Source organism: Rana temporaria, chromosome 13 (genome assembly GCF_905171775.1).
Source record: "Rana temporaria chromosome 13, aRanTem1.1, whole genome shotgun sequence".
In the NCBI taxonomy this organism is placed as follows: Eukaryota; Metazoa; Chordata; class Amphibia; order Anura; family Ranidae; genus Rana; species Rana temporaria.
Window position 1 is genome coordinate 16,025,746 of NC_053501.1, and position 27,908 is coordinate 16,053,653.

Here is a 27,908-nt window from a genome sequence, read left to right on the forward strand (position 1 = left end):
GGCAGTGATGGTTTGTAAAACGAAACTGGATTGGTGCTGACACACAGTAATCACACCTCCTTGATTAGTCACCACAGTGAGAAATCTCCCAGTACTGTGGTTATAAGGAAACAGACAACCAGGAAGTGTGGAGAACAGAGCAGAATTACAGCAACATCAAAGCAAAAACGAACAATGAGGACATGAAACCAGGACTGCAGTAAGGTAAAGGAAGCTATTTAGCTAAAAAAAAAATCCTTTAGTGACCCTTTTAAGTACTTTTCTAGCAAAAATAAATAAATAAAAAAACAATTTAAACTTGTAAACAAAAGCCTGGTCTTCAAGTGGTTAGAGAAGACCAGCAGTCGGCTCACATAATTTGTAATAAAAACATCTTTGCCATTCTGAAGCTTCCCTCCAACCACTTTGCATATTATTTTATATATACTGTGATTCTGTACTTGCCAAATATGCTGCAGAAATCTCCCTCCACTGAGTCTGGCTGCATCCATTTTAACTGTGGGCAGCTGAAGCCGCTGCCTGTTCACTTCCTGGATTTACAGACACAGCTCTCATTGGCCCTGTTATGACTCTCCCTCCACAAACTCTCAAAAGGGTGTGAAAGAGTGCTGTGCATGATGTCATAAGCCTAGGTCAATGACCAGACAAGAAACAGGAAGTGGGCTGTATAAGGTATTTACTGGCATAAAAAAAATCCAAAGTTAAAACAGGGCAGAAAATTTAATAGATGGAAAGGAAAAAAATAAAAATAAATATATGACGGAAGTTGCGCTTTAAGGGAGTTTGGTCCATCAATGCCAGATCCTTTTTTTAACCACTTGCGGACCGCCGCAGTCGTCGTTGCGGACGTCGGCAGAATGGCACGGACAGGCACATTGGCGTACCTGTACGTCCCTGCCTAGACGTGGGTCGGGGGTCCGATCGGGACCCCCCCCCCCCCCCGGTACATGCGGCGGTTGCCGTGGCTGTCCGAGCGATCCGGGATGAGGGGGCGGCTGTTCGTTTTTGTCCGCCCCCTCCGGATCGCTCTCAGCCAATCCGTGCGCTCCCCCGTGTGTCACTTCCTCCTCCTGTGTAAACACAGGAAGAGGGAAGTGATGTAATTTTTTTCAACCGCCGCTGAGGAGAGATCACATCACACAGTGAGTCTGCACAACACTACACTGACACCAGTACACACAGGCACATTAACCCCCCCGATCACCCCCACCCCCCTGTCACAGTGTCACTGAATGCAGTGATCATATATGTACTGATCACTGCATTTAGTGTCAGTGTGACAGGCAGTTAGTGTTAGGTCCAGGGTAGCCCGCGTACCCCCCCTAATAAAGTTTTAACCCCTTGATCACCGCCCTAGTTACCCCTTTCACTCCCTATTGCCAGTGTCACCAAGCGATCATTTTTCTGATCGCTGTATTCGTGTCGCTGTTCCCGCTAGGTAGCCATTTTTTTTTTATTGCGATTTTTTTTTACTAAAGACATGTGGCTCAATACATTTTGGCCTAAATGTTTGACTAAAATTTAGTTTATTTGATTTTTTCTTATAACAAAAAGTAAAAAAATATTGTTTTTTTTCAAAAATGTCGCTCTATTTTTGTATATAGCGCAAAAAATAAAAAAATCGCAGAGGCGATCAAATACCACCAAAAGAAAGCTCTATTTGTGGGAAGAAAAGGACGCAAATTTTGTTTGGGAGCCACGTCGCACGGCGGCGCAATTGTCTGTTAAAGCGACGTAGTGCCGAATTGTAAAAACCCCTTGGGTCATTTAGCAGCATATTGGTCCGGTCCTTAAGTGGTTAATGGCACCCAGGAGGCATAAAAGTGAGTTCCAGCCAGACAGATCTAGGACAGGATGAAATCGGAGTCAGCTGGACGGTACTCCCATTCATGGACATTTGCCTCATCACTAGCTGACCCAAAAAGCCATCAGCTGACAGACATCCCCCGCAGAACCCTGAACTATACAACACTGAGAACCTAGCACAGTGATGGTGAACCTTGGCACCCCAGATGTTTTGGAACTACATTTCCCATGATGCTCATGCACTCTGCAGTGTAATTGAGCATCATGGGAAATGTAGTTCCAAAACAACTGGGGTGCCAAGGTTCTCCATCACTGCCCTAGGAGGTATCCTTGGGGGGGGGGGGGGGGGGGGGTACCTCTCTCTACATCACTGGTGCAGGTCATGCGATCACAGCAATGGCGGTTGCCACCCCCTGGGCATCAGCAACCTACAGGTTAAAGCATAAAGCATTCCTATTGATCATAGATTCTTACCCGCATCTGTCCTATAGGCACCGACAGGTAGAAATACATTTTTTTTGGTAGATTCTTCTCTTTCAGCTGGAACAATTACACCTTCCGTCCGTCCTCTAAAGTCGTCATCATCACCAGAAAAACTGCTAAAATTCATAGATGCCTATACAAAAAGGGAGCCGTGTTTTTCTGCCCAAGGATTTGAATTTCCATCCTAATAGGCCCCCGAGATTTACACGGCTGTGCCAACCAGGGCAGGAGACACGACTTTCCTACAGTGTAGTGCAGGGATATGCAATTAGCGGACCTCCAGCTGTTGCAAAACTACAAATCCCATCATGCCTCTGCCTCTGGGTGTCATGCTTGTGGCTGTCAGAGTCTTGCTATGCCTCATGGGATTTGTAGTTCTGCAACAGCTGGAGGTCCGCTAATTGCATATCCCTGGTGTAGTTTAATGCCTACAAGCCTCGCCCCTTCCTCACCCTGTGATTGCACAGTGAAGGAGACGCAGCAAAACTGGTGAGCCGATCTCTCTGCAAGCCATTTGTCGGCACACAAGCATGCCAGCACAGCTGATTGGCTCCCACTGCTGCTTCACCCTCACCCAGTCTGAGCTCAGCTATATAGGGGGGCCGATACAAAGTCACACTGAGGTACTTACACTGCTTGGAAAAAAAAATACATTCATTGATTTGTGAACACAGAGCATCATTTTGTGTGTATTTAAAGTGTTGCTAAACCCACAACCATAAAATCAGTCTGTATAATGCAGTAAAGCATGATTGTTATACCCACTATGGAACCCAAGGGGTTAATCCTCCGCATTGTGTTAAAAGGCTGTTTGGTCCCGTCTTCTCTGATCCTCCATTTCTTCGACAGTCCCCAATCCATCGCCTGATAGAACAGAGGGCTGGATTCACGTAGCTGCGCCCATTCGTACGGCGGCGCAGCGTATCGTATTTACGCTGCGCCGCCGTAAGTTTGAGAGGCAAGTGCTGTATTCACAAAGCACTTGCCTCCTAACTTACGGCGGCGTAGCGTAAATGGTGTCGACGTAAGCCCGCGTAATTCAAATGTGGAAGGGGGGCGTGTTTTAAGCTAATGTGTGATGACCTGACGTGATTGACGTTTTCCGAACGGCGCATGCGCCGTCCGTGTACATATCCCAGTGTGCATTGCTCCCAAGTACGCCGCAACGACGTGAACGTAAATTACGTCCAGCCCTATTCGCGAACGACTTACGCAAACAACGTAAAAAAATCCAATTTCGAAGCGAGAACGACGTCCATACTTAACAGTGGCTGCGCCTCCTAATAGCAGGAGCAACCTTACCCCGAAAAAGCCCAACGTAAACGACGTAAATAAATTGCGCCGGCCGTACGTACGTACGTTTGTGAATTGGCGTATCTAGGTAATTTGCATATTCTCCGCCGAAAACAAACGGAATCGCCCCTAGCGGCCAACGTAATATTGCACACAATTATACGCCGCCGCATTCAAGTTACGTCGGCGGAGGAAGCCTATTTTTTGAGCATATCTGCATTTGAGAATCGGCGTAACGATACACCGACGCAGATTTTAAATTACGGCGGCGTATCTGGAAATACGCCGCTGTAATAGCTACCTGAATCTACCCCAGAGTGTTTGGGGCACTGTGCACATGCTCAGTTTGGGGTGTATTGTTATTTTTTTTTTTTAACTTGGAAGAGTGTATGTGATCAGCACAGGGCCAATCAGCACTGTGCAGACAGAGGGTCAGGGGTGCTGCAGCCTCATAGGACAGCCAGAGGAGAATGAAAACTCTTCCTGCAAGCTTTAACCAGACACTGATAGAAGCCACAAGACTGCTATATACTGCTGAGGAGAAAAGGGTCTTCATCAGTTTATATTTGTTGAAATAATGTAATTTCCATGTTGTGTGTACCGTGGGAGACCAGATATAGTGAATGCAGAGTCCTGGGTTTAGTAACACTTTAATACCTGCGCAGAGTTCAGCTTTAAAACGTGAACTCCCCCTGATGCTTTGCTATCTGGAAAATCCTCGGCATGTCCCTCTAAAACTAGGATTCACTTTTTTACCCCAGAAGGCGACTCTACCTTCAGAGGGGCGCACAGCTAAGGGTGTTTTCCAGGATTTTTCTCTTATGGACAAGAATGGACAGGTTTATCAAAGTAACGAGACGGAAGAAGTGAAAATAAATGTGTTTTTATTTATTAGCAGCCGACAAACCCCTCCCCCCAAAGCGGAGATGGTGTCAGAGGAACCCAAGTTCACGAACCAATGAGAATCGTCCAGGGGTTTGTAGAAACTGTGAATAAAAGACAATCGATCAGTCCGTTCTTCCAGTTCGGTCCGTCGTCACGTCATGCCGAAAAAGAACGGTCAGTTTAAGGCCACTCTGTCGCCGAAGCCCCTCCCACAGCGCCAGAAATGTGATGTCATCTGGGAAGGTGGGCTGAGGGGGGCGCTCCATTCCTGGTGTTCTGGTCCCACGTGTCCGGCATTGTAGCCCCCCGCCCCCTCCCCCAACTTGGGGGATCTCCACGTCGAGTCAGGCTGACTCTCAGAATAGAAAAGTAACATTAATGGTTTATCTCTGTGTTGGTTGCGCGTCACCCCAGTGCCAGACTGAGGGGACGCAACGTAAATTATGGCCACACCCGCCCTGCCAGAGACACAGACAGGCAAAGGGGAAAAGATGGCTGCCTTCAGAGCGAGACATGGAGACACATGAGGATAAGAGGCCGTAGATGACAATCCGCCCCAGTGACCCCATACATCTCCAGCCCCTCCACAAGCCGGCGGTAGCAATTGTTGGGACGTTTCAAACAGCACCTTATTAGCACCTGTGCCGTTTCCCGCCACCTGCGCCGGCTGCGATGATACGAATGCTTTAAAAGACGGAGAAGAGATGCGAATAGCTGCCCAGGAATCGGTTCTCCGCAGAGCGAAGCCGGATCCCAATGAGCCGTGCAGGGAAGCCTCAGACTTGGAAACGTGCAGTCTTCAATGGTCCCATCCAATAAATAATATATAAAAAGAAAAAAAAATAATAATATACATATATATAAAAAAAGTAACATCTCCACCAAGATGGAGGGGGACAGGGGGCAGAACACAGCTCATCTCTCCCGGCATAGGGGACACAGCTGATGGAAGTGGCCCTGCGCAAGGAGTCTCAGTGGCCACCCAGTGGACATCAATCTTCAGTCTCCTCATATGTGGTCTCATCGAAGGGCCGGTCCAGGAGAGGCACAAAGTGATGGCGGGAGTACTTTAGCTGAAGGAGGTCTCCGACTTCATTGATCTTGTTCAGCGCCTGGGGAGACAAGAGTGTGGGGTCAGAGTGCGAGCGGTTGAAGCTCAAAGAAAGGGGAGCGCAGACGACGGAAGACGGTATACAGGAAGAGGGAAGAGCACAGGGGACGGTATACAGGAAGGCGGAGGAGCACGGGGGGACGGTATACAGGAAGAGGGAGGAGCACAGGGGAACGGTATACAGGAAGAGGGAGGAGCACAGGGGAACGGTATACAGGAAGAGGGAGGAGCACAGGGGAACGGTATACAGGAAGAGGGAGGAGCACATGGGAACGGTATACAGGAAGAGGGAGGAGCACAGGGGGAACGGTATACAGGAAGAGGGAGGAGCACAGGGGAACGGTATACAGGAAGAGGGAGGAGCACAGGGGACGGTATACAGGAAGGCGGAAGAAGCACAGGGGACGGTATACAGGAAGGCGGAAGAAGCACAGGGGACGGTATACAGGAAGGCGGAAGAGCACAGGGGACGGTAGACAAGAAAAGAGAGGAGCACAGGGGACGGTAGACAAGAAAAGAGAGGAGCACAGGGGACGGTAGACAAGAAAAGGGAGGAGCACAGGGGACACTAGACAAGAAAAGGGAGGAGCACAGGGGACACTAGACAAGAAAAGGGAGGAGCACAGGGGACACTAGACAAGAAAAGGGAGGAGCACAGGGGACACTAGACAAGAAAAGGGAGGAGCACAGGGGACACTAGACAAGAAGAGGGAGGAGCACAAGGGACACTAGACAAGAAGAGGGAGGAGCACAAGGGACACTAGACAAGAAGAGGGAGGAGCACAGGGGACACTAGACAAGAAAAGGGAGGAGCACATGGGACACTAGACAAGAAGAGGGAGGAGCAAAGAGGATGGAGGACATTATACGGGACGAGGGAGGAGAGCACAGAGAACACTACACAGTTACTAAATAATGATTTAATACTTCTACTTAATAAACCCCAATAAACAATGGAAGGCGGTAGGACACAGAAAACTCACCAGGTCCAACATCTCCCTGGTATGTGCAGCCGACACACAGAATCGAGCTCTGGATTCAATGATGGGGGTGGCTGGAAATCCCACAACCACTACGCCAATATTCCTCTTCAGCATCTCTCGCCCAAATGCTCTGTGGGGAAAAAATAAATAAAAAGAAGATGGATCAGTCTTGTGAACCTGGCAGGGTCACGGCTTCTGATCTGAGGGACTTTACTGACTGTTTGCTTGTTTTCTGTGGATCAGCATTTCCTTAAGAAAAGCAACATTAAAAGGATGTTACAGATCCACCAGAAGAAGCGCCGCTCGGCACAGGAAATGCCGCACTGTGTAATCCTGGAGGATCTGTGGCCCCCTCGCAGGACCCGGCGTACACAAAGCGCTCTGCCGCGTCTCACTAAAGACTCACCCGATCTTTGCTGGCATGTAAAGCATCAATGGGACCACCGGAGAGTCGCTGTTGCCATAAATGATGAAGCCCATCTCGGTCAAGCGGCGCCTAAAGTATCGCGTGTTCTCCGCCAACTGCTCCACCCGCTGCCGACCTGCATGAGGAAGAGAGAGATCGTAAGTCACCATACCAGGGTAGGAGACGTCCGCAGAACAGCGAGATTTCCATTACATGAGAGCATCGCAGCACCAAGCGGATACCATTCAGGAATCGGATATTATTTATTCATTAACCACTTAAGACCCGGACTAATATGCAGGTTAAGGACCTTGCCCCCGAACAAAGTTGGCGTCCTTTTTTCCCCACAAATAGAGCTTTCTTTTGGTGGTATTTGATCACCTCTGTGGTTTAATTTTTTTGCGCTATAAACAAAAATAGAGCGACAATTTAGAAAAAATTCAATATTTTTAACTTTTTGCTATAATAAACTATCCCCAAAAAAAGATAAAAAAAAAAAATGTCTCAGTTTAGGCCGATACGTATTCTTCTACCTATTTTTGGTAAAAAATAAATCGCAATAAGCGTTTATCTATTGGTTTGCGCTAAATTTATAGTGTTTACAAAATAGGGGATAGTTTTATGACATTTTTATAATTTTTTTTACTAATGGCGGCGATCAGCAATTTTTTTCGTGACTGCGACATTATAGCGGACGCATCGGCCAATTTTGACACATTTTTGGGACCACTGTCATTTTCACAGCGAAAAGTGCTATAAAAATGCACCAATTACTGTGAAAATGACAGTGGCAGTTTAGGAGTTAACCACTAGGGGGCATTGTATGGGTTAAGTGTGACCTCATATGTGTTTCTAACTGTAGGGGGGGCAGGGCTAGACGTGTGACGTCATTGATCGTCTTTCCCCATATCAGGGAACAGACGATCATGGACATTGCCACTGTAAAGAACGGGGGAAGGTGTGTTTACACTCACCTCTCCCCATTCTTCAGCTCCGGTGAACAATCGCGGGACACCGGCGGCAATCGGGTCCGCGGGTCCCGCGGTCACGGAGCTTCGGACCGGGTCGCGTGCGCGCGCGACCCACGGCTGGGCTCTTAAAGGCGACGAAAGTCAAGGACGTCATGCGGTAGGGAAGTGGTTAAGGAATTCACAAATCATATTTGTACATATAATGATCTATAGCCAACATAAGACTGTGCAGCGGAGGGGCAACATTCTCCGACCGACCGCTGACATCCTGCTAACCTCTTATTTACAAAAACTGGACTTCATGCATTTTTTCTAACATGGAATAAAGCGATTCCTCCGATAAACGGATGCAGAGTAACTCCTTACATAACTCTGGAAAGATTGGGCAGCCCGCTATACAGAGAAAGCGACGGAAACCCCGCCGCACAATCCCCATCCATATTAATTGTCAGTTCAGGAAAACGTAAATAGGATTTACCGGCGATTAATTTGTAATCCTATTAGGGGGCGGTCAGAGGTCGCCTGGACGTGCGTCACCGCGTCACCCCTTGGCGAGGAGAGGCAGAGCTTGTGTGTCACCTCTCAGCGGGCGCAGCTGGTAGAAGGAATGCGCATTGTATGTAAGAAGACGCATGACTACACAAAAGGAGGAACGGAAGAGAACACCTGTGTGCTCCACTCATAGAAATAGAGAGAGTCCAGAAATATTCCAATCCCGTACCTCAGCGGTCATCAACCCCTGTCCTCGGGGCCCACTAACAGGCCAGGGTTTATGTATTTCCTTGGGGAGATGCAGACTAGAATAGCGAATGATATCACCTGTGATGTATTTCAGTTATCCTGCAAACCTGGCCTGTTAGTGGGCCCTGAGGACAGGGCTGAGGATCACTGCCGTACCTGACCAACTGTACATCCAGAGCCGCTGGTTTATATCCCAGATAAAACCCAAATATAAAGCCATTTATCCAACCATGCAATGGGAGCTTTCCATGCTCTGCTCCTGCATCAAGGCCTCGCTCAGATGGCCAAGTAAGAATGGAGTAGATTGCTGCACTCAAACATGGCTGAGCACTGCGCTCTGGCCGCATACAAATTGGACAACTACCGTGTTTCCCCGAAAATAAGCCCTAGCGTCATTTTCCAGGAGGGATGCAATATAAGCCCTACCCTGAAAATAAGCCCTAGTTTAAAATGCTTGTAAAATTCTATAATCCTCTCTATTACAGTAGTATATAATGTACAATGTGTGCGTTTCTGTAATATAAATGCAGGGAAGAGAGCTCCAGCGGGTCACAGAAGCGCTATAACGAAGGTATTTGGCACAATTATATTACAGAAACACACACATTGTACATTATATATTACTGTAATAGAGTGAATTATAAGATTTTACAAGCATTTTAACTCGCACTGGGGATTCCTGTCAGGCAGGGAGAGGGGGAGAGAAGACATCACATTACATGGTAAGACCTACCCTGAAAATAAGCCCTACTGTGTCTTTTGTTGCCAAAATAATTATAAGACCCAGGCTTATTTTCGGGGAAACACGGTAGCTGAGGCCAGGCGTGCCACCCCGGGATGCCTCCAGGGGCAGTAGTGAGGTCCTGAAATAAAAAAATCTTCTTTACAAAGCCAACTACAACTCGGCCCCCCAGCTACATCACTAACCAGGTCTCAAAATACCAACCTAATCGTTCCTCCCAAGACCTACTGCTCTCTAGCTCTTGTCACTTTCTCCCATGCTCACCTCCAGGACTTCTCCAGAGCCTCTCCCATCCTATGGAACTCCTTACCCAAATCTGACAACTGTACATTTATTTTCTCCATCAGCTCATCCCCCACAGTTATTACCTTTGGCATCACTTGACCCTCCCTTAGATTGTAAGCTCAAATGAGCAGAGCCCTCCAAGTCTCTCCTGTATTGTAACCAGGGGCGGACTAACCATTAAGGCACTGCCCGAGGGCCCCATGCCACTAGGGGGCCCCCATCAGGGTTGCCAGGCTCAGTAAAACCAGGGACAGTATGTAAAAATCTGTTTTTTTTTTACATCTGTCCCTGATATGTCCGAAACCGACATGCTTTTGATGTGAAAATCCCGAGATTTTAGCTGCCCCGCCTCCTGGCATGGTGGCCATCTGTAAGCCAGGGGGCCCCATAATCTTCTATTGCCCGGGGGCCCCATGAGTTGTCAGTCCGCCCCTGATTGTAACTAACTGTACTGTCTGCCCTCATGTTGTAAAGTGCTGCGCAAACTGTTGGCTCTATATAAATCCTGAATAATAATAATAATAATAATATCAAAAAATTCTGCCACTCCTGCAAGTGAACAGCATACTAGCCCATTATGAAAGACTTGTAAAGCAGATCACCGTAACCGCTACCAGGGCTTCCATCATCGCCCGATCTCCCTTCCTGGTTCTTGGGCTCCGGCTGTTTGAATGGCCGAGCCACAATACAAAAGGGATGGATTGAGCCGGAAACACTTTAGTCCATATAGCAACTTAGTTTTGTTTTATTGTCACTCCTTTGTAACCAACCAGTAATCAATGACGCGTTTGGGCAAGAGCCTTCCTTAGTTGTAGAATGCTAGAATTATTAATCTCACTCCAACCATCGCAGCCGACGTGACGTACATTTGCGTTCACTTTTGTGTGCGAGAATGGAGGGATGAGGCGCTTTAATGGTTTGTTTTTTCCCTTATTCAATTTTTTTTACTTTGTCCCTTTAATTTGTTTTATCACTTTTATTGCTGTCAAAGAAAGTAAACATCCCTTGTGACAGTAATAGTGACAGGTACTCTTTATGGAGAGACCTGGGATCTATAAAGACCCCAGATCCCACCTTTTGCACTTAACCACTTGCTGCCCGCCAATGACAGATTGACGTCGGCAAAGTGGTTTCAATATCCTGAGTGGACGTCATATTTTTTCGCCTTATAAGACACACATTTTCTTCCCCAAAACGGGGGGGGGGGGGGGGGGGGGGGAGTTGGTGCGTCTTATACGACGAATATACCTTTTTTTGACTCGCCGATCCGACCGATCCACGGAGCGCACCGCCGCCGCGGTCTTAGGAAAGGCCGCGGCTTTGGCCTAGCTCCGGAGCGGTCGGCCATCTTGGTACACCAGGCGGTGCGCGCAGAGCAGAGGGCTCACGTGGGATCTTCTATTCCTACCAGAGCGATCTGCAACAGTGAGTTGGGGGCAATGTTACTCGCTACTATGTGGGGGGCAATGTTACTGGCTATTATTATGTGGGGGGCAATGTTACTGGCTATTATTATGTGGGGGGCAATGTTACTGGCTATTATTATGTGGGGGGCAATGTTACTGGCTATTATGTGGGGGGCAATGTTACTGGCTATTATGTGGGGGGCAATGTTACTGGCTATTATTATGTGGGGGGCAATGTTACTGGCTATTATTATGTGGGGGGCAATGTTACTGGCTATTATTATGTGGGGGGCAATGTTACTGGCTATTATTATGTGGGGGGCAATGTTACTGGCTATTATTATGTGGGGGGCAATGTTACTGGCTATTATTATGTGGGGGGCAATGTTACTGGCTATTATGTGGGGGCAATGTTACTGGCTATTATGTGGGGGGCAATGTTACTGGCTATTATTACGTGGGGGGCAATGTTACTGGCTATTATTACGTGGGGGGCAATGTTACTGGCTATTATTACGTGGGGGGCAATGTTATTGGCTAGTATTATGTGGGGGGCAATGTTACTGGCTATTATTATGTGGGGGGCAATGTCACTGGCTATTATGTGGGGGGCACTGTTACTGGCTATTATGTGGGGGCAATGTTACTGGCTATTATTATGTGGGGGCACTGTTACTGGCTATTATTATGTGGGGGCACTGTTACTGGCTATTATTATGTGGGGGCAATGTTACTGGCCATTACCAATGTTGGGGTGGTGTGATGGTGATGACGAGTGGGGGGCAAATATTTTACTACAGCATTTGGTTCAGAATATTTTTTTTCTAGATTTTCCTCCTTTAAAATTGGGTGCGTCTTATACGGCGAAAAATACGGTCATGTTTTTGATTTGTGGCGCCCAGATGCAGCGAAGATCCGCTTTCAGTATGGATGAAAGCTGTGCAACGGTCATGCCACCCTCCCCTTCCTCACCCAGGAGAACCCAGAGGACAACTGTGCAGGGCAATAAAAGGTTAACCCACATCCTTCCACTAAGAGGATCATCTCCAGACTCTGAGCACTTCACCGCGCCGGTTACGTCCGCAGATACCAAGCGTCTTCCTACGTCACACGACCCTGCCATCTGCACGCGATTATTCTTCTACACTGCCACCATCCCATTATCTCCCTGAAAAGTAATGCCGGCTACAGGCTGTTACGCCACCAAGAATGACAACTGACAAGACATCTGCGGATCTTTGATGCTTTTCCACTACCGGTGGGACCCCGCTGTCATCTCCTGCCTGACCCGGCTGATGGAGGATCCACGCATACGAGCAAATCTGCTCCCTTTGCTGTCAGCTCACTTGAAAGAATTGATAAATGGAAAGAAAATAATAAAAAAAACCCTGCCAATTATCAGCTCTTAGGATACCCAAACACGTCTATCACTCTCCCTATAGATCGTGGCAATGATCCAATCAGCTGCGGTGAAAAGATCAGTCCATGTAGTGGTCACTAAAGTAACACAGATACTGAATAGTGAGAGTTCCAATAGATGGAGAAAAGATGGACGGCATCGAGACCAACCAGAGCCTGGGGGGGGGGGGTCAATGAGGGAGGGAAGGAGAGCGAGCAAAGTTGGAGTTCTTTGCCAGCAATGACAACTGCACCAGAGGAGCTTACACTCTAATGTCCAACCATAGTCACACACTATTATAATACAATTATATAGCGGTGACATTCTGCAGTGCTGTAGAGAAGCCGCCAAGTTGGGCACATCAGTCTCTGCACCACAGGAGCTTACACTCCAATGTCCCACCACAGTCATTGGCTGATGTGCTCAGCTCAATATTTCCTCTGCGGCACTGCAGAATATGTCAGCGCTATATACATGTGTGACTGTGGTGGGACAGAGTGTAAGCTCCAGAGACTGATGTCCCCAGCTTAATATTCTGTGGTGTCGCAGAGGAAATACTAAGCTGGGGACATCAGTCTCTGCACCAGAGGAGCTTACGCTCTGTCCCACAACAGTCACACATTTATATAGCGCTGACATATTCTGTGGTGTCGCAGAGGAAATATGTCAGCGCTATATAAATGTGTGACTGTGGTGGGACAGAGTGTAAGCTCCAGAGACATTGGGCCAGATTCACGTAGGGGAGCGGCGGCGTAACGTATCGTAGATACGTTACACCGCCGCAAGTTTTCATCGCAAGTGCCTGATTCACAGAGCACTTGCGATGAAAACTACGCCCGCGGCCTCCGGCGCAAGGCGGGCCAATTTAAATGGGCGTGTGCCATTTAAATTAGACGCGCTCCCGCGCCGGACCTACCGCGCATGCTCCGTTTCCGAACTCCCGCCGTGCTTTGCGCGAAGTGACGTCATTTTCTCGAACGGCGACAGGCGCGTAGCGTAATTTCGTATTCCCGGACGGCTTACGCAAACGACGTTATTTTTCAAATTTCGACGCGGGAACGACGGCCATACTTTATACAGCAATACAATTGCTGTGTTAAGTTAAGGCACCAAAAAAACGACTAACTTTGCGACGGGAAACTAGACTAGCGGCGACGTAGCGAACGCAAAAAAACTTCGGGAATCGCCGCAACTCCTAATTTGCATACCCAACGCTGGTTTACGACGCAAACTCCCCCCAGCGGCGGCCGCGGTATTGCATCTTAAGATCCGACAGTGTAAAACAATTACACCTGTCGGATCTTATGGCTATCTATGCGTAACTGATTCTATGAGTCAGTCGCATAGATAGAAACAGAGATACGACGGCGTATCAGGAGAAACGCCGTCGTATCCCTTTTGTGAATCTGGCCCTGTGTGTCCAGCTCAATATTTTTAGAGCTTTAAAAACGTAGAAAGAAAAAAAAAAAAAAAGTGTGCACCTGAGGAGCTTGCACTCTAATGTCCCACCACAGTTACACATTATTAGACATTTATATATCTCTGACACATTCTGTGGTGCTGTAGAGAAAACATTAAGCTGGGCACATCAGCCTCTGACTGTGGTGGGAACATTAGAGTGTAAGCTCCTCTGGTGCACACACTATTTATATAGCGCTGACATTCTGCAGCACAGAGAGCACTGAGCCAGTCACATCAGCCTCTGCACCAGAGGAGCTTACACTCTAATGTCCTACACTACTATTATACGTTTTTATAGCTCTGGAATGGATTGTGTAGTTTATATGAATTGTCCCTAATGCATATCCCCCCCCCCCCCCCCAATTAGATAAGCGGTGCTGGCAGCTCTACACCCCATTCTAAAGGGAATAAAGATTGCCGGGAGCTCATGTTTTGGTGGTTTGGGTTGAATCGCCAGCAACCATGGGCTATGTGCACCTCAAGTCAAATAAAAGGTATCTGAATTTCGGACATGGCACAACTCTGAGGAATAAAGGAATAAGGAAAGGAAGTACACAGATAGAGCGGCTCCTCTGGCTCCCGGCCTGTCTCTTATTGCGGGGGCCCCACACAATCTGGAATCAATTTTTTTTTCTTCCTCTGATCTTGCAGGCCTGTAATTGTATGAAGAGAGGCCCCTCCGTCTGCCCCGGGGCAATTATCAGAGGATGTGACGGGTCAGGGATAATTCTTGCCATCACAGGGGAAAACAGGAGCACGCACCCCCCCCTTACTGCACCAGGCACCCAATATGATGAACCCCCTCCCACTATACCAGGTACCCTATACACAGAATAACCCCCACCCCCTCCTCTATCAAGCAGCCTTATGCACAGAATTATGGACCCCTCCCCCCAACCATGCACCTTATATACAAAATGACCCCGGTTACTGCACCCAATACGACAACCCCCCTCCACTACACAGAGCACCGAATATACTGCCCTCATCCACTACACCAGGCACCTTATACACAGAATAACCACCACCACCCCCCCTACCTTTATATTAGGCAACCGTATACACAGAATTATGACACGCTCCATCCCCCAAACCAAGCACCCCTTACCACACAGCCACCATCCTAATGGACAAAATTCCACTTCCTGCAACTAAATTAAATCTTTATCAAGGTCATCAATAGAAAATTATATATATATATATATATATATATATATATATATATATATATATATATATATATATATATATATATATATATATATATATATATATATATATATATATATATATATATATATATATATATATATATATATCTGGATAGAAGTTGCCCCCCCCCCCCCCGAGTGGGCAATCTCTGTTACAGATGAATTGGAGTGGTTACACACACACACACACACACAATGTAAGATGCATCCCCCCCCCCCTCCGGAGTCCATGAAAGGGTTAACAGAGAGCCGGGGTCTCCTCCTCCTTCAGCTTTATCACATCCAGATGCTGGGGATGGTGGAGCGGCCCCTCTAACAAGTATCCACTTTCCTCTTTGATGTGGACAATGTTTACAATTCCTGGCTGAGCCCAATCCTCTCCCTCCCCGGGGAACATGTCCGGCTCCAAGGAGTGTAAATCACCCGTCCAGGAATTCCTCCGCCCCCCCCCCCCCCCAGACACAAGAACCGATCATCATATTCTGCCTACATCCAGCTGCTGTCCCCTCTAATAAACACATCTTCTGCTTCAACCGGAACCCTTTGCACACTACACTGTACATGTCAGGGTACACTGTACATGTCAGGGTACCTTCCAGGACCCCATCCAGACAGTTAAGGCAGCTCAATGACCTTCGCCCCATGAAAACTTTCCTAACACTTGGTGCTTCAATTACCCCTTGCTCTGAAGAAGAATGTTAGAAGTAACTGCCATTTCCCAGGATAAAAGGAGGACATCAAGCACAGCGACTCCGAAATCGCACTACTTCAGCGCGATTTCAAAGCTGCAGATCGATGCGATATGCACCTCCGATTTCATTGCGGCTTGCGACTTAATTAAAAACAGAAGTCTATGCAAGTCGAACAAAAGTAGCGCGGGAGCCTTCTTTAAAGTCGCTGACACGAGTCACAGTAATTTGAACGGCTCCACTGGCCGCAATAGGGTGAGACTGGTCATGTGATAGCTTTAATTCACACCGGTGTGAACGAGGACTAAAGCATCACACAAAGTTAATAAATATAAATGAGATAGATAGAGAGAGAGAGAGAGAGAAGAGATAGATAGATAGATAGATAGATAGATAGATAGATAGAGAGAGGAAGAGATAGATAGATAGATAGATAGAGAGAAGAGATAGATAGATAGATAGATAGATAGAGAGAAGAGATAGATAGATAGATAGATAGATAGATAGATAGATAGATAGATAGATAGATAGAAGAGATAGATAGATAGATAGATAGATAGAGAGAAGAGATAGATAGATAGATAGATAGAGAGAAGAGATAGATAGATAGATAGATAGATAGATAGATAGATAGATAGATAGATAGATAGAAGAGAGAGATAGATAGATAGAGAGAAGAGATAGATAGAGAGAAGAGATAGATAGAGAGAAGAGATAGATAGAGAGAAGAGATAGATAGAGAGAAGAGATAGATAGAGAGAAGAGATAGATAGAGAGAAGATAGATAGATAGATAGATAGATTTTATTAGCAAGAATGACTTTACCACAATGCCAACACATGTCGGGGGTCAAAGAAAGCGCCGGCGAGGAACCTGAGAAGAGGATCCGGGCTGCTGTGCAAAACCACTGAACAGAGCAGGTAAAGTATAACATGTTTGTTATTTATTAAAAAAAAAAAACACACACACGACTAATATCACTAAGGTTTTTGGATGGCATAGGGGTAAAGACCCTGTAACTTGTTGACATCTGTGCCCCTGTTCAGAAGATTTCACTTGACTCTGTCCCAATGACAATTGGATTTTGAAAATTTTGGGCAGTTGTAGAAACAAGGATTAGTGATAAAGCTAAACTGGAATTACCTTTTTCTGATAACTCTTTCAGGAATAAATCTCTTCCTAGGGATAGATTTCCTCTCACTTCCTGTTGTCTCCCTCCGTTTTAAAGTACGAGTCGTATGCAAGTCGGATGTATGCAGCTCAGGGACTGCCTGTACCTACCTGAGCTCGATCTCGATCCATCACTGCATGACAGCAGAGGCTCTCCCCCCTCCTCATTGGCTCAGACACAGCAGCAGTGGGAGCCATCGGCTCCAGCTGCTGTCAATCACAGCCAGTGAGGAGGGATAGGAGGGCGTGGCCGAGCCACGTTCAAAGCTCAGGAGTAAGCACGCATGAGTGTTCTATTAGAAGCGCATGCAGGGGACCAGAGAAGAGAAGGACCGGAGCTGGTCTGTGCAAAATCATTACACATTACACACGTTGGTGGTGGCGAGTCTGAAGAAGGCTACCCTTAGAGGGGTGGCAGTCATGCCACTGGCTCTGCCAAGTGGCCTTGGACCTGGAAATATGCAGGCGCCATCAGATGGGAGGACAGTTGGCCATAGTTCAAGGCACCCCTAGTCAACCCCAGAGAACCATAGGGTTCCACTGAACTCTGGTTGAGAATGGCTGGTGTAGACCAGTGGTTCTTAATCCTGTCCTCAAGTACCCCCCCAAGAGGTCATGTTTGCAGGTTGTCCATCTTGCACGGGTGCTTTAAATCAGATTCAATGGCTTGGTATTTTGGACAGCTATTTTAGCCAAGATAAATTCCCCAAACATGGCCTGTTGGAGGTACTTGGAGAGGGTTGAGAACCACTGGTAGACGATATGAATTTAAGAACGTGTGCTCCTGCAGATCTTCAGAATAAGAGAAGGAGCTTACAGGGCTACAACATCGTTGCTGTGATGGCGACGTTGCAACGAGGGGTGACCAAGATCCTGTGATGACCCCTGTGTATGGGACACACAAGGTGAGAGGTTTGGGCCGTGGAAGTGTCGCACCCCCCTGGGAGGTCAGACAATTCAGGGCATTTACAGGTTCACACCTCGGGGAGGACAGGACTGCCTGTGGAAGACAAACATTTGCTGCTCTCGTAAAAAGCAAAACTTCTGAGTGACTGAAGAGTCACACGGCAGGTCAGTTTACAGGCCAGAGAGCTGATCAGAGCACAACTACTCGGCAGAGGAGTCTCTTATGAACAGCGGTAAATCTGAGAGTTCAGTGACAATGTGAAATTCCTGCTTCATTCCACCAGACAAGACGCCAAGAACACATTCCTCAATGGCTGCAACCAGCCAATCCCAGAGCAGCCCAGGGACACCCAGCACAGGGGATACAAGCACTACACCCAGAGATTCAATAACAAGGCCCAGCAACAGGCTGGGGTGCAAAGGCACTAAACATGGGGCTGATTTACTAAAACGGGACAGTGCAAAATCTGGTGCTGCTCTGCATAGAAACAAAACAGCTTCCAAGTTTTTTTTTGGGTAAAGCTTAAAGGAACACTAAAGTCAACATTTTTAGTTTTTTAAAATAACAAACATGTTATACTTACCTCCACTGTGCAGCTCGTTTTGCACGGAGTGGCCCCGATCCCGGTCTTCTGGGGTCCCTCGGCGGCTGTCTCGGCTCCTCCTCGCAAAAGCTTTCTACCTTCATGCTAGCGAGCTCGCATGGTGGAAAGCTTTTGCGTGCGCGTTCCAGTGATACAGCAGCGGCCATAGCCACCGACTGTATCACTCGGCCCTGCCCCCCAGCGCACCGTGTCATCCGCTGTGATTGACAGCAGCGCATATATATATATATTATATATATATATAACACCCCCTCAATTTCTGTCGATACGCATTCTTCTACATATTTTTGGTAATAAAAAAAAAAAAAAAAAAAAAAAAAGCAATAAACGTTTATTGATTGGTTTGCACAAAAGTTATCGGGTTTACAAAATAGGGGATAGTTGTAAGGCATTTTTATTATTTAGTTTTTTTTTTCCTAGTAATGGCGGCGATCAGTGATTTTTATCGTGACTGCGACATTATGGCGAACACTTGACACCATTTTGGGACCATTGATTTATACAGCAATCAGTGCTATAAAAATGCACCCATTACTGTAAATATGACACTGGCAGTGAAGGGGTTAAGTGTATCCTAGGGAGCGTGGCTACGAGTCACGCGTCACTGATCACCGTTCGCGATGACAGGGAACAGATGATCAGTGACATGTCACTAAGAAGAACGGGGAGATGTTGCGTTTACACCGACATCTCCCCCATTCTTCAGCTCTGTGACCTGATCACGGGCCACCAATGGACATAGAGTCCGCATGTCCCGTGGGCACGAAGCTCGCGACAGGTGCGGCGGCGCGTGACCACACTGCAGCAAATTAAAGGGGATATATATATATATATACACACACACACGCCCATTTGCCCAGCCGTGCCATTCTGTCATCGTAAATAGGCGTGCAGTGGTCGGCAAGTGGTTAAACTTTGACAAAAAAAATAAAAATATATGTGGTTTCTATGCACAGCCGAACCAGATTTTGCACTCCCCCAAGGAGTTAATGAATTACAAAGTGGAGGGTGAAACCAGGTCTGGGCTCAGAGGACAGGTGCCTGTGCGGCTCCCACCTGTACAAACTGACCTTATCTCTGGCATACACAGCTGCCAAGAAGTGCCAGGCCCTGGAGTCACCGCTCACAATCCACACTCGCTCTTATCAGAAGAACAAAGGAAATTCTCCGGCGGCAGCCGCGATACAGATTGTCATTCTTGGTGATCATTGTAAGAGTGCTAGCTCTTCACTTCAGGTAAAAGCTGGGGACACACTACCGTTTTTCACGCAATCCAGCAGGTTGCACAATAAAAAATAAAAAAAAGCTGTCAGCTCTGGTCAGAGTCGCTGTACTAACCATGCAATGTTAGTTCACAGATATCCCCCGCTGAGCTGTTGCACAAAAAAAAATAAAATAAAAAATTACTGACCAAAAATTATTTTTCTATATTTTATTTTTACTGAAGAGTACACGCCGCTTGTTTACACGCCTGTGTACATTACATCTAATGGGCTGTATTTTAAAAATAAGCTGTACAGAGCATCTTCAAGCTGCGGCCCGCAAGAGGCCCAAGCGTGATAAAAGGGAACCTGTCAGAAGAGCTGGTAACAGACAGAGGAGAGGCTCCCAATGTCTATGCTCATCTCCTGGTTAGCATGTCACTGTGTGCATGCCCCGAGACTAGCACGGCTTTTGAGATTTGGACGATAGAAGCCTCTGCTATTGTGACAGGTCCTCTTGAGGCTCCCCGTGGCTTTGGAATAATGATGTGTTTACTCTGGAGAAGAAGTTCTGTATATACAAGTCTGACATACAATGGGACAGAGAAGGGAGGGAAGGTCCCAGGTTAAGGGGCTGATTACACGCTCCACCCCACTGCTTCAGAAGTGTAAGTAGAGCCTCTTGTTTGGGGAGTCAGACAGAGACCCGTGTCCCGGGACTTGATCTCAGGAGGTCGGAGGTCATACAAAGGGCCGAATTCATAAAAGGGGTAATCGCAGCTCATATCCCATACAGTAGTCGACATTACAGATGTTTTCCTAGGATCACATATCCTGCCCACCAAAATGGAGAGATGACGACACCCAGAATCACAATGGGCTTTTGTATCGTTTAACCACTTGCCGACCGTCGCACACACTTATACGTCGACAGAATGGCACGGCTGGGCAAATGGGTGGGTGGGGGGTATGTGTAAAATTAATTTATTTATACATACATACATACATACATACATACATACATACATACATACACACACACACACACACAGTCCCTGACAAAAGTCTTGTCGCTTGTGTACAAAATTGACCTGAAGTGCCGCTAAAATATACCGTATTTATCGGCGTATACCGCGCACTTTTTTGCCCTGAAAATCAGGGCAAAATCGTGGGTGCGCGATATACGCCGATACCCGCGCCGAGTTTGAACCACTGCGCCGGCATATACTGAGCGCAGTACACTCGGGTATAGTCGGGCAGGCTCGGCTCCTCTCGCGGTCACGTCCTGGACGTACAGGACGTGACCGCGAGAGAAGCCGAGCCTGCCCGACTATACCCGAGTGTACTGCGCTCGGTATATGCTGGCGCAGTGGTTCAAACTCGACGCGGGGATCGAGCGGCGGAGGACACCACAATGGCCGCAGAAGGAAGCCAGACGCGACAAGGAGGACAGCACCGCAGATGGACGCCGGCCCCAACGAGGCCAACGATGGACGCCGCGCAAGACACAAAAACTGTAAGTAATAAAATGTTTTTTTTTTACAGGAATGCAGGTCCACATTAGGGGTGCGCACTATACGCCGGAGCGCGCAATACCCCGATAAATACGGTAATTAAAAGTCAGGTTTCTACAAAATATAGAAGCGACAAGACTTTTGTCAGGGACTGTATATACACACACACATATATTAACACACAAAATATATACACACACACGTCCCAATGTCCGCCAGTGTTCCGTGATTGGGTCACAGAGCTGAAGAACAAGGAGATGTCAGTGGAAACACAACATCTCCCCATTTCTTCCTAGTGACATGTCACTGATCGTCTGTTCCCTCTCATCAGGAACAGCGATCAGTGACGTGTCACTCGTAGCCACGCCCCCCCAACAATTACAATCACTCCCTAGGACACACTTAACCCCCCCGGGGATCCGCTCCTCGCCGGCTGGCGTCTTCATTCCTAGTGTGGGCACCCGGCAGTGACAGCTTTTGGCTTCACGGCCGGGCACCCACTGCGCATGCGCGAGCGCCGTCCGATTGGACAGGCGCTCGCCTACAGGGAGGGGCTGCAATAAGGCGATTAAGCTATTCTCCTTACCAGCCCCTCGGCGGAAGGAGGAAGTGGGACAGGAAGTCCCACTCCCCCTGACCCCCCACTCCCCCCCCAAAAAATGACATGCCAAATGTGGCATGTAAGGGGGGGGGGGGGAGGAGTGGATTAAGCAGAAGTTCCATTTTTAGGTGCAACTCCGCTTTAAGTGGTTAAGGACGCCAATGGTAAACTTTCCTCCATACATGAAGTCTCCCATCTTTTTCTACATCTCAAAGCTACAATCTCTATAAAATAATCACCAATGAAAATTCAGCATGCAGAGCGAGGTGGAGAACATAGGTGGAAATACAAGTCCACTAGATTCCGCAACAGTACCAGGAATCCTTCACAACCAGATTTAAGCTTTTAGTTAAACATGTGCTGGCTGCTATAGGTAAACCCCGGCCTTTCCTGGTGGTGCCAGTGCCATAAGGAGCCAGGAAATGATGCTGCATGTACGGACAGACGCCAGACGGTCTGCACGGAGTTCATACTACTGAATGGCAGCTGTCACACCAGCGCCACCTAGTGCTCAGTACTCACCAGTACATGGTTCTTTGCATGCAAACCAAAACGGTGCTCACAAAAGTGAAGCTAGGCCATCTAGAAAGGGTAACGGTGTCTAAAGCGCAGGGCAGGACTTAGGGTGGTGGGGGCCCCTGGGCTTAATAAACAAAGGGGGCCCCTGGGGCAGAGAAGCGGGGGGTGGGTTGTTACTGCCGACCGATCATAGTTGTTGAGGGGAGGGCGGGGGGGGATGTAACCGCCGACCGACCCATCGAAGTTGTTGAGCTGGGGGGGGGGCAAGCCCAATGGTAAGTCCGGCCCTGCTAAAGCGTAAAACTAAATGATCTACATTTTGTCTTGGATCTCTCCTAGAAAAAAAAAAAAACAGCACTGCGCTACCTGTATCCAAGCGCTCCTGTCCTGTAGCCTCATAGCTGCAGTGCAAGATCATCTTAGGCACTGCTGCCTCTGACTGCCAGTCTCACTAGATTTGGCGATGTCACTACTGGGCTGCTCGCCGTTCTCCTCGCTGGAGAGGAAGATATACCCGAGAACCTGCAGTTTCCAAGGATCCTCCTGCATGGGCCATTCTTGGGATCTGTGGTGTCACAACTATTATTACTCCACCTATTATCCGATCACCAGTTGAAAAGGGGGGGGGGGAACGCACTTGAGAAAAAAAAAAAAAGCCCCACCTATATATATATATATATATATATATATATATATATATATATATATATATATATATATATATATATATATATATATATATATATATATATATATATATATATATATATATATATAAAATAAATATAAAAAAGGCAGGCGTCCCAATACTTTTGGCAATATGGTGTATATCCCAGTGGACAACCAGGACAATCGGTGCCATGGCACGCCATACACACATACTGCCTATGAGAAAAGAAGGTCTGAAGTCCGTTTTCAATAAGACAATCTGGGTGTTTGTGGTCACCCTGGGATGGGGTCAAAGCAACAAATATTCCACCGCAGAAAGGGCGATAATGAACCACACTGCCCCCAGCTGGCGGTGACGATATATTACTGACATATACAGGAGAAAGGTTGTCTGCGGCGTCCATATCCAATCTCATTCATGCAGATAAGGGGAAGAACATGACTGTCTGTTACAGGGAAACACAGCAAGTACATTTGTCAGTCCTTTCCATACATTCATCAAAAATCCAATACATATTATCTGAACATTTACATAGCAGACAGGCTCCATGCAGGGTTCTGTGCCACCCCGGCGCCCGCTGTATAAACGTACGGACAGGCAGGCAGAGGGCGGGTGAATGCTGGAGTCAGCAGAAAGGAACAAAGACACGGGTTGTTGCAACGTCCAATGTAGTGTGATATCTGACACATTACATACATATTCATGGTACTCGCTGCTCAATGTATACACAGTGCTATACAGCATGCAGCCTTCATTTAGTGACTGCACATCTCCCCCTAGTGGCCAGTCTGCACACCTGCACTGGGGCTCAGTGCCCACACTGCCTCCTTACAACCTGATTCTGGGGTCCAAACAGAAATAAAAACTCCAATAATCAAAAGCACTAAAATCAAAAATGCCTAACCACCCGACATACTGGGGCCCTAGCCTTACTGAACATTAATACACCATTTATCATTATTTAAAAGGGGTTACAAAACCTTGGGCTAGATTCACATAGAACCGCGTATCTTTGCGGCGGCGTAACGTATTCCGATTTACGTTACGCCTCCGCAACTTAGACAGGCAAGTGCTGTATTCTCAAAGCACTTGCTCTGTAAGTTGCAGCGGCGTAGCGTAAATCGGCCGGCGTAAGCCCGCCTAATTCAAATTTGGATCAGGGGGTCGTGTTTTATGTAAATGTACCGTGACCCGACATGATTGACGTTTTTCCCCGAACGGCGCATGCGCCATCCGTGGAATTTCCCAGTGTGCATTGCTTTAAAGTACGCCGCAAGGACGTCATTGGTTTAGACGTGAACGTAAATGACTTCCAGCCCCATTCACGGACAACTTACGCGAACGACTTAACTTTTTCAAATTTTGACGCGGGAACGACGACCATACTTAACATGGTTACGCCGCACTTACGCCACCATATAGCAGGGGCAACTATACGCCGGGAAAAGCCTAACGTAAACGGTGTAACTTTACTGCGTCGGCTGGGCGTACGTTCGGGAATTCGCGTATCTAGCTAATTTGCATACTCGAGGCGGAATTCGATGGAAGCGCCCACCTAGCGGCCAGCATAAAAATTCAGTTACGATCTTACGGCGCAAGAGACTTACGCCTGTCGGATCTAACAGATATCTATGCGTAACGGATTCTAAGAATCAGGCGCATAGATACGACGGCGTATCTGGAGATACGACGGCGTATCTCCACTGAGAATCTGGCCCCTTGTGTTTTTTTCACCTTAATGCACCCCATCTTATACCTCTCTGCCCGGGGTTCTAAGCTCTTGATCGGATAGACAGATTGATGGCAGCGCAGCCATTGGCTCCTGCTGCTATCAAATCTAATGACGCCAGGGGTGGGTCAAGTCATACACTCAGCAGCTAGGGACGCAAATGCTGGACTCTTGAGCGCACCCGCAAGGTAACCCGCTGGGAGAGCGCTCCTCCTGGGGGGGTATACAATGCGGGGACCCCAGAAGAGGATCGGGGCCACTCTGTGCAAAACTGCACTGTGGAAGCATATTAAAAAAATAAAGCTTTACAATTACTTCAAGTATATCTCAAGGCAACGTTTTTGCGGGATTTTGGAGGGATTTCTCCTCACTTCCTGTTTTGGACAATGCGACAGGAAGTGAAGGGCAATCTCCCCGATGGGATACAGAGGACAAAACGGGCAGCTGGCTCAGAGGCTGAGCCAGGTGCTGGATACAGACCATATTGTTGCCATCTTTTCACAGCCTGGACTGTCTCTGATGTCAGCCTGCTGTCTGATGAAAACGGGTCACAGGAGTGCAGAACTAAAGGTTTTGGACCAAGGGACAGGAAGTGAAGGGAAATCTCCCTGATGGGATACAGGGGGTAAAATGGGACCAGGAATTCATTTATTCCTTTTACATCTCCCCCCATTGTTCCCCATTCATATAGCAGCCACCACAGAGCACCAATACAACAGCGCGGGGCCACATACCTCGGTCATAGAACCTCATACGCATGCACCAAGCTTGTGCTGCTCTGCAGCCCCGCCCCCAAACAGTGTAAAGCCGTCTTGTGAATGAAACTCAAATTATGACTTTTAAAGAATCATGCTTACCTAGGAGGATGCTGCCGGCTCCAACACTGAGAACTGAGCGATCAAATGCTGCTGGTTGCTCGGCTCCCTGAGCTCCATGAGCAGAGAGATGGTGAATAACATTCACCGCAATCTTGAAATTTTCCACATTTTCTCATGTTACAACCAAAAAGGTAAATGTATTTTATTGGGATTTTATGTGATAGACCAACACAAAGTGGTACACAATTGTGAAGTGGAAGAAAAATTATAAATGGTTTCAATTTTTTTTTTTACAAATATGTGAAAAGTGTGTGGGGGGGGGCATTTGTATAGCGCCCCCCGGAGTCAATACTTTGTAGAACCTCCTTTCTCTGCAATTACAGCTGCAAGTCTTTTAGGGGATGTCTCTACCAGCTTTGCACATCTAGAGAGGGACACTTCTGTCCATTCTTTGCAAAATATCTCAAGTTCTGTCAGATTGGATGGAGAGCGTCTGAACAATTGTCCGATGAAGCGTACAAAAAGGTCGGATTTTTTAACATCCTCCTGTCATCACACTTCCCGTCTGGAAAATCCGATCGTGTGTACTGGCCTTTAGGCTTCATGTACACACAGCCTACTTTGACTGAGGTAAAGTGCAAAAACACAGCAAAGAAAAAAAAAATAAAAATATCGCGCCATGATTTTACCACGTTTTGTTACCGGCAGTCAGAACATTGCTATCCTGACCGTGATTTTTCTGCCTTCAGGAGAGGGAAGTAGATGCTCCCCTCATCGCAGCAGCAGCAGTCTATGGACATGGACACAGGCTTTTATGGAAATGAGTTTTGGCAGAAAAACAAAAACACACACACACACACACACACACACACACACACCCCAAAAGCTCCTAAACTCAAGTTTAGAAGCTGTAGTGTACATGAAGCCCAAGACAGGAAGTGTGCTACTGGCAGGATTCACCAGCCTACAAAAAGAAAAGGAATGTAGCCACCATGTCTAAGGATTGTTTAGCTGTATTACAATACATTTTTGTTTTGTGGTTTAATACGGCTTTAAGCAGCTTTTTCGGGTGGCCACGTGTCACATGGCAGACAACACCAATATGGTAAAAACCCCTCCCATTACTAAAATGAACGGAATACTCACCCAGAGTGGTGCCATCTTCTCCCATGATACACTTCATAGCGGTAATGATCTGCTCTACCACAGGCGGAGACATGGAGGTAGCGTATGCCGTGCTGTGCGAGTGTTTTCGTAGATAGTCTATGAGGACCTGGCGAGGAGACAGACAGATATGGAGGTATAAGAAACCACCCTGATTAACTGCCACATAGGAGTCATAGAATTCCAACACTGAGAAGTGATGATCACCAACTAGATCCCAAATAATACAATTCCAGAGTTGTAAGTCATTATAGAATAAAGCTCAACTCCAGTAAAGGTCCATTATATGGTTTACAGCAGGAGTCGGGAACCTATGGCTCGCAAGCCAGGTGATGGCTACATATGGCTCTCGCCTCTCAATCCGCGGATGGTGTGGTGTGCCAATCTGCGGATTGAGCCCATAGGAAAGGCCGTGGCTTCGGCCTAGGCCCGGAGCGGAGGCCATCTTGGTACACCCGGCGGCAGCCTAGGTGAGCGGCGCTCTGACGTCATCATCACCCGCCTCAACTGCTCGTGGTTGATCTGCCTGCTTGTGTCTGGATATTACAGTGGGGGGGGGGGGGGGGGGTCTGTGGATATTACAGTGGGGGGGGAGGTCTGTGGATATTACAGTGGGGGGGGGGGAGGTCTGTGGATATTACAGTGGGGGGGGGGGGTCTGTGGATATTACAGTGGGGGGGGGGGAGGTCTGTGGATATTACAGTGGGGGGGGGGAGAGGTCTGTGGATATTACAGTGGGGGGGGAGAGGTCTGTGGATATTACAGTGGGGGGGGGAGAGGTCTGTGGATATTACAGTGGGGGGGGGAGAGGTCTGTGGATATTACAGTGGGGGGGAGAGGTCTGTGGATATTACAGTGGGGGGGAGAGGTCTGTGGATATTACAGTGGGGGGGAGAGGTCTGTGGATATTACAGTGGGGGGGAGGACTGTGGATATTACAGTGGGGGAGAGGTCTGTGGATATTACAGTGGGGGGGGGAGGGGGATATTACAGTAGGGGGGGGGGAGAGGTCTGTGGATATTACAGTAGGGGGGGGGGGGGGGGGGGGGGGGGGGGGGGGGGGGGGGGGGGGGGGGGGGGGGGGGGGGGGGGGGGGGGGGGGGGGGGGGGGGGGGGGGGGGGGGGGGGGGGGGGGGGG

At 47.8% G+C, this 27,908-nt stretch overlaps 1 protein-coding gene across 1 annotated transcript; it reads right to left on the reverse strand.

The window, feature by feature from the left end:
- Positions 1 to 4,449: 4,449 nt before the first annotated feature.
- On the reverse strand, positions 4,450 to 26,998 carry SPTLC2 (serine palmitoyltransferase long chain base subunit 2). The gene is made up of 4 exons (XM_040331924.1): positions 26,753 to 26,998; positions 6,968 to 7,103; positions 6,562 to 6,691; positions 4,450 to 5,579 (listed from the first exon to the last, which is right to left on the reverse strand). Exons 1-4 carry the CDS (start codon positions 26,823 to 26,825, stop codon positions 5,460 to 5,462), a joined length of 459 nt encoding a protein of 152 aa, XP_040187858.1. The 5' UTR covers positions 26,826 to 26,998; the 3' UTR covers positions 4,450 to 5,459.
- Between the last annotated feature and the right edge of the window lie 910 nt (positions 26,999 to 27,908).

Bases quoted from the DNA above. Each gene is read 5' to 3' on its own strand.
- SPTLC2 (XM_040331924.1), bottom strand. From the start codon at position 26,825: ATGTCTCCGCCTGTGGTAGAGCAGATCATTACCGCTATGAAGTGTATC. The intron at 6,692-6,967 runs GTGAGTCTTTAG...TTTTCCCCACAG, and splicing joins TACATGCCAGCAAAGATCGG to AGCATTTGGGCGAGAGATGC. The intron at 5,580-6,561 runs GTGAGTTTTCTG...TTGTCTCCCCAG, and splicing joins CCAGGGAGATGTTGGACCTG to GCGCTGAACAAGATCAATGA.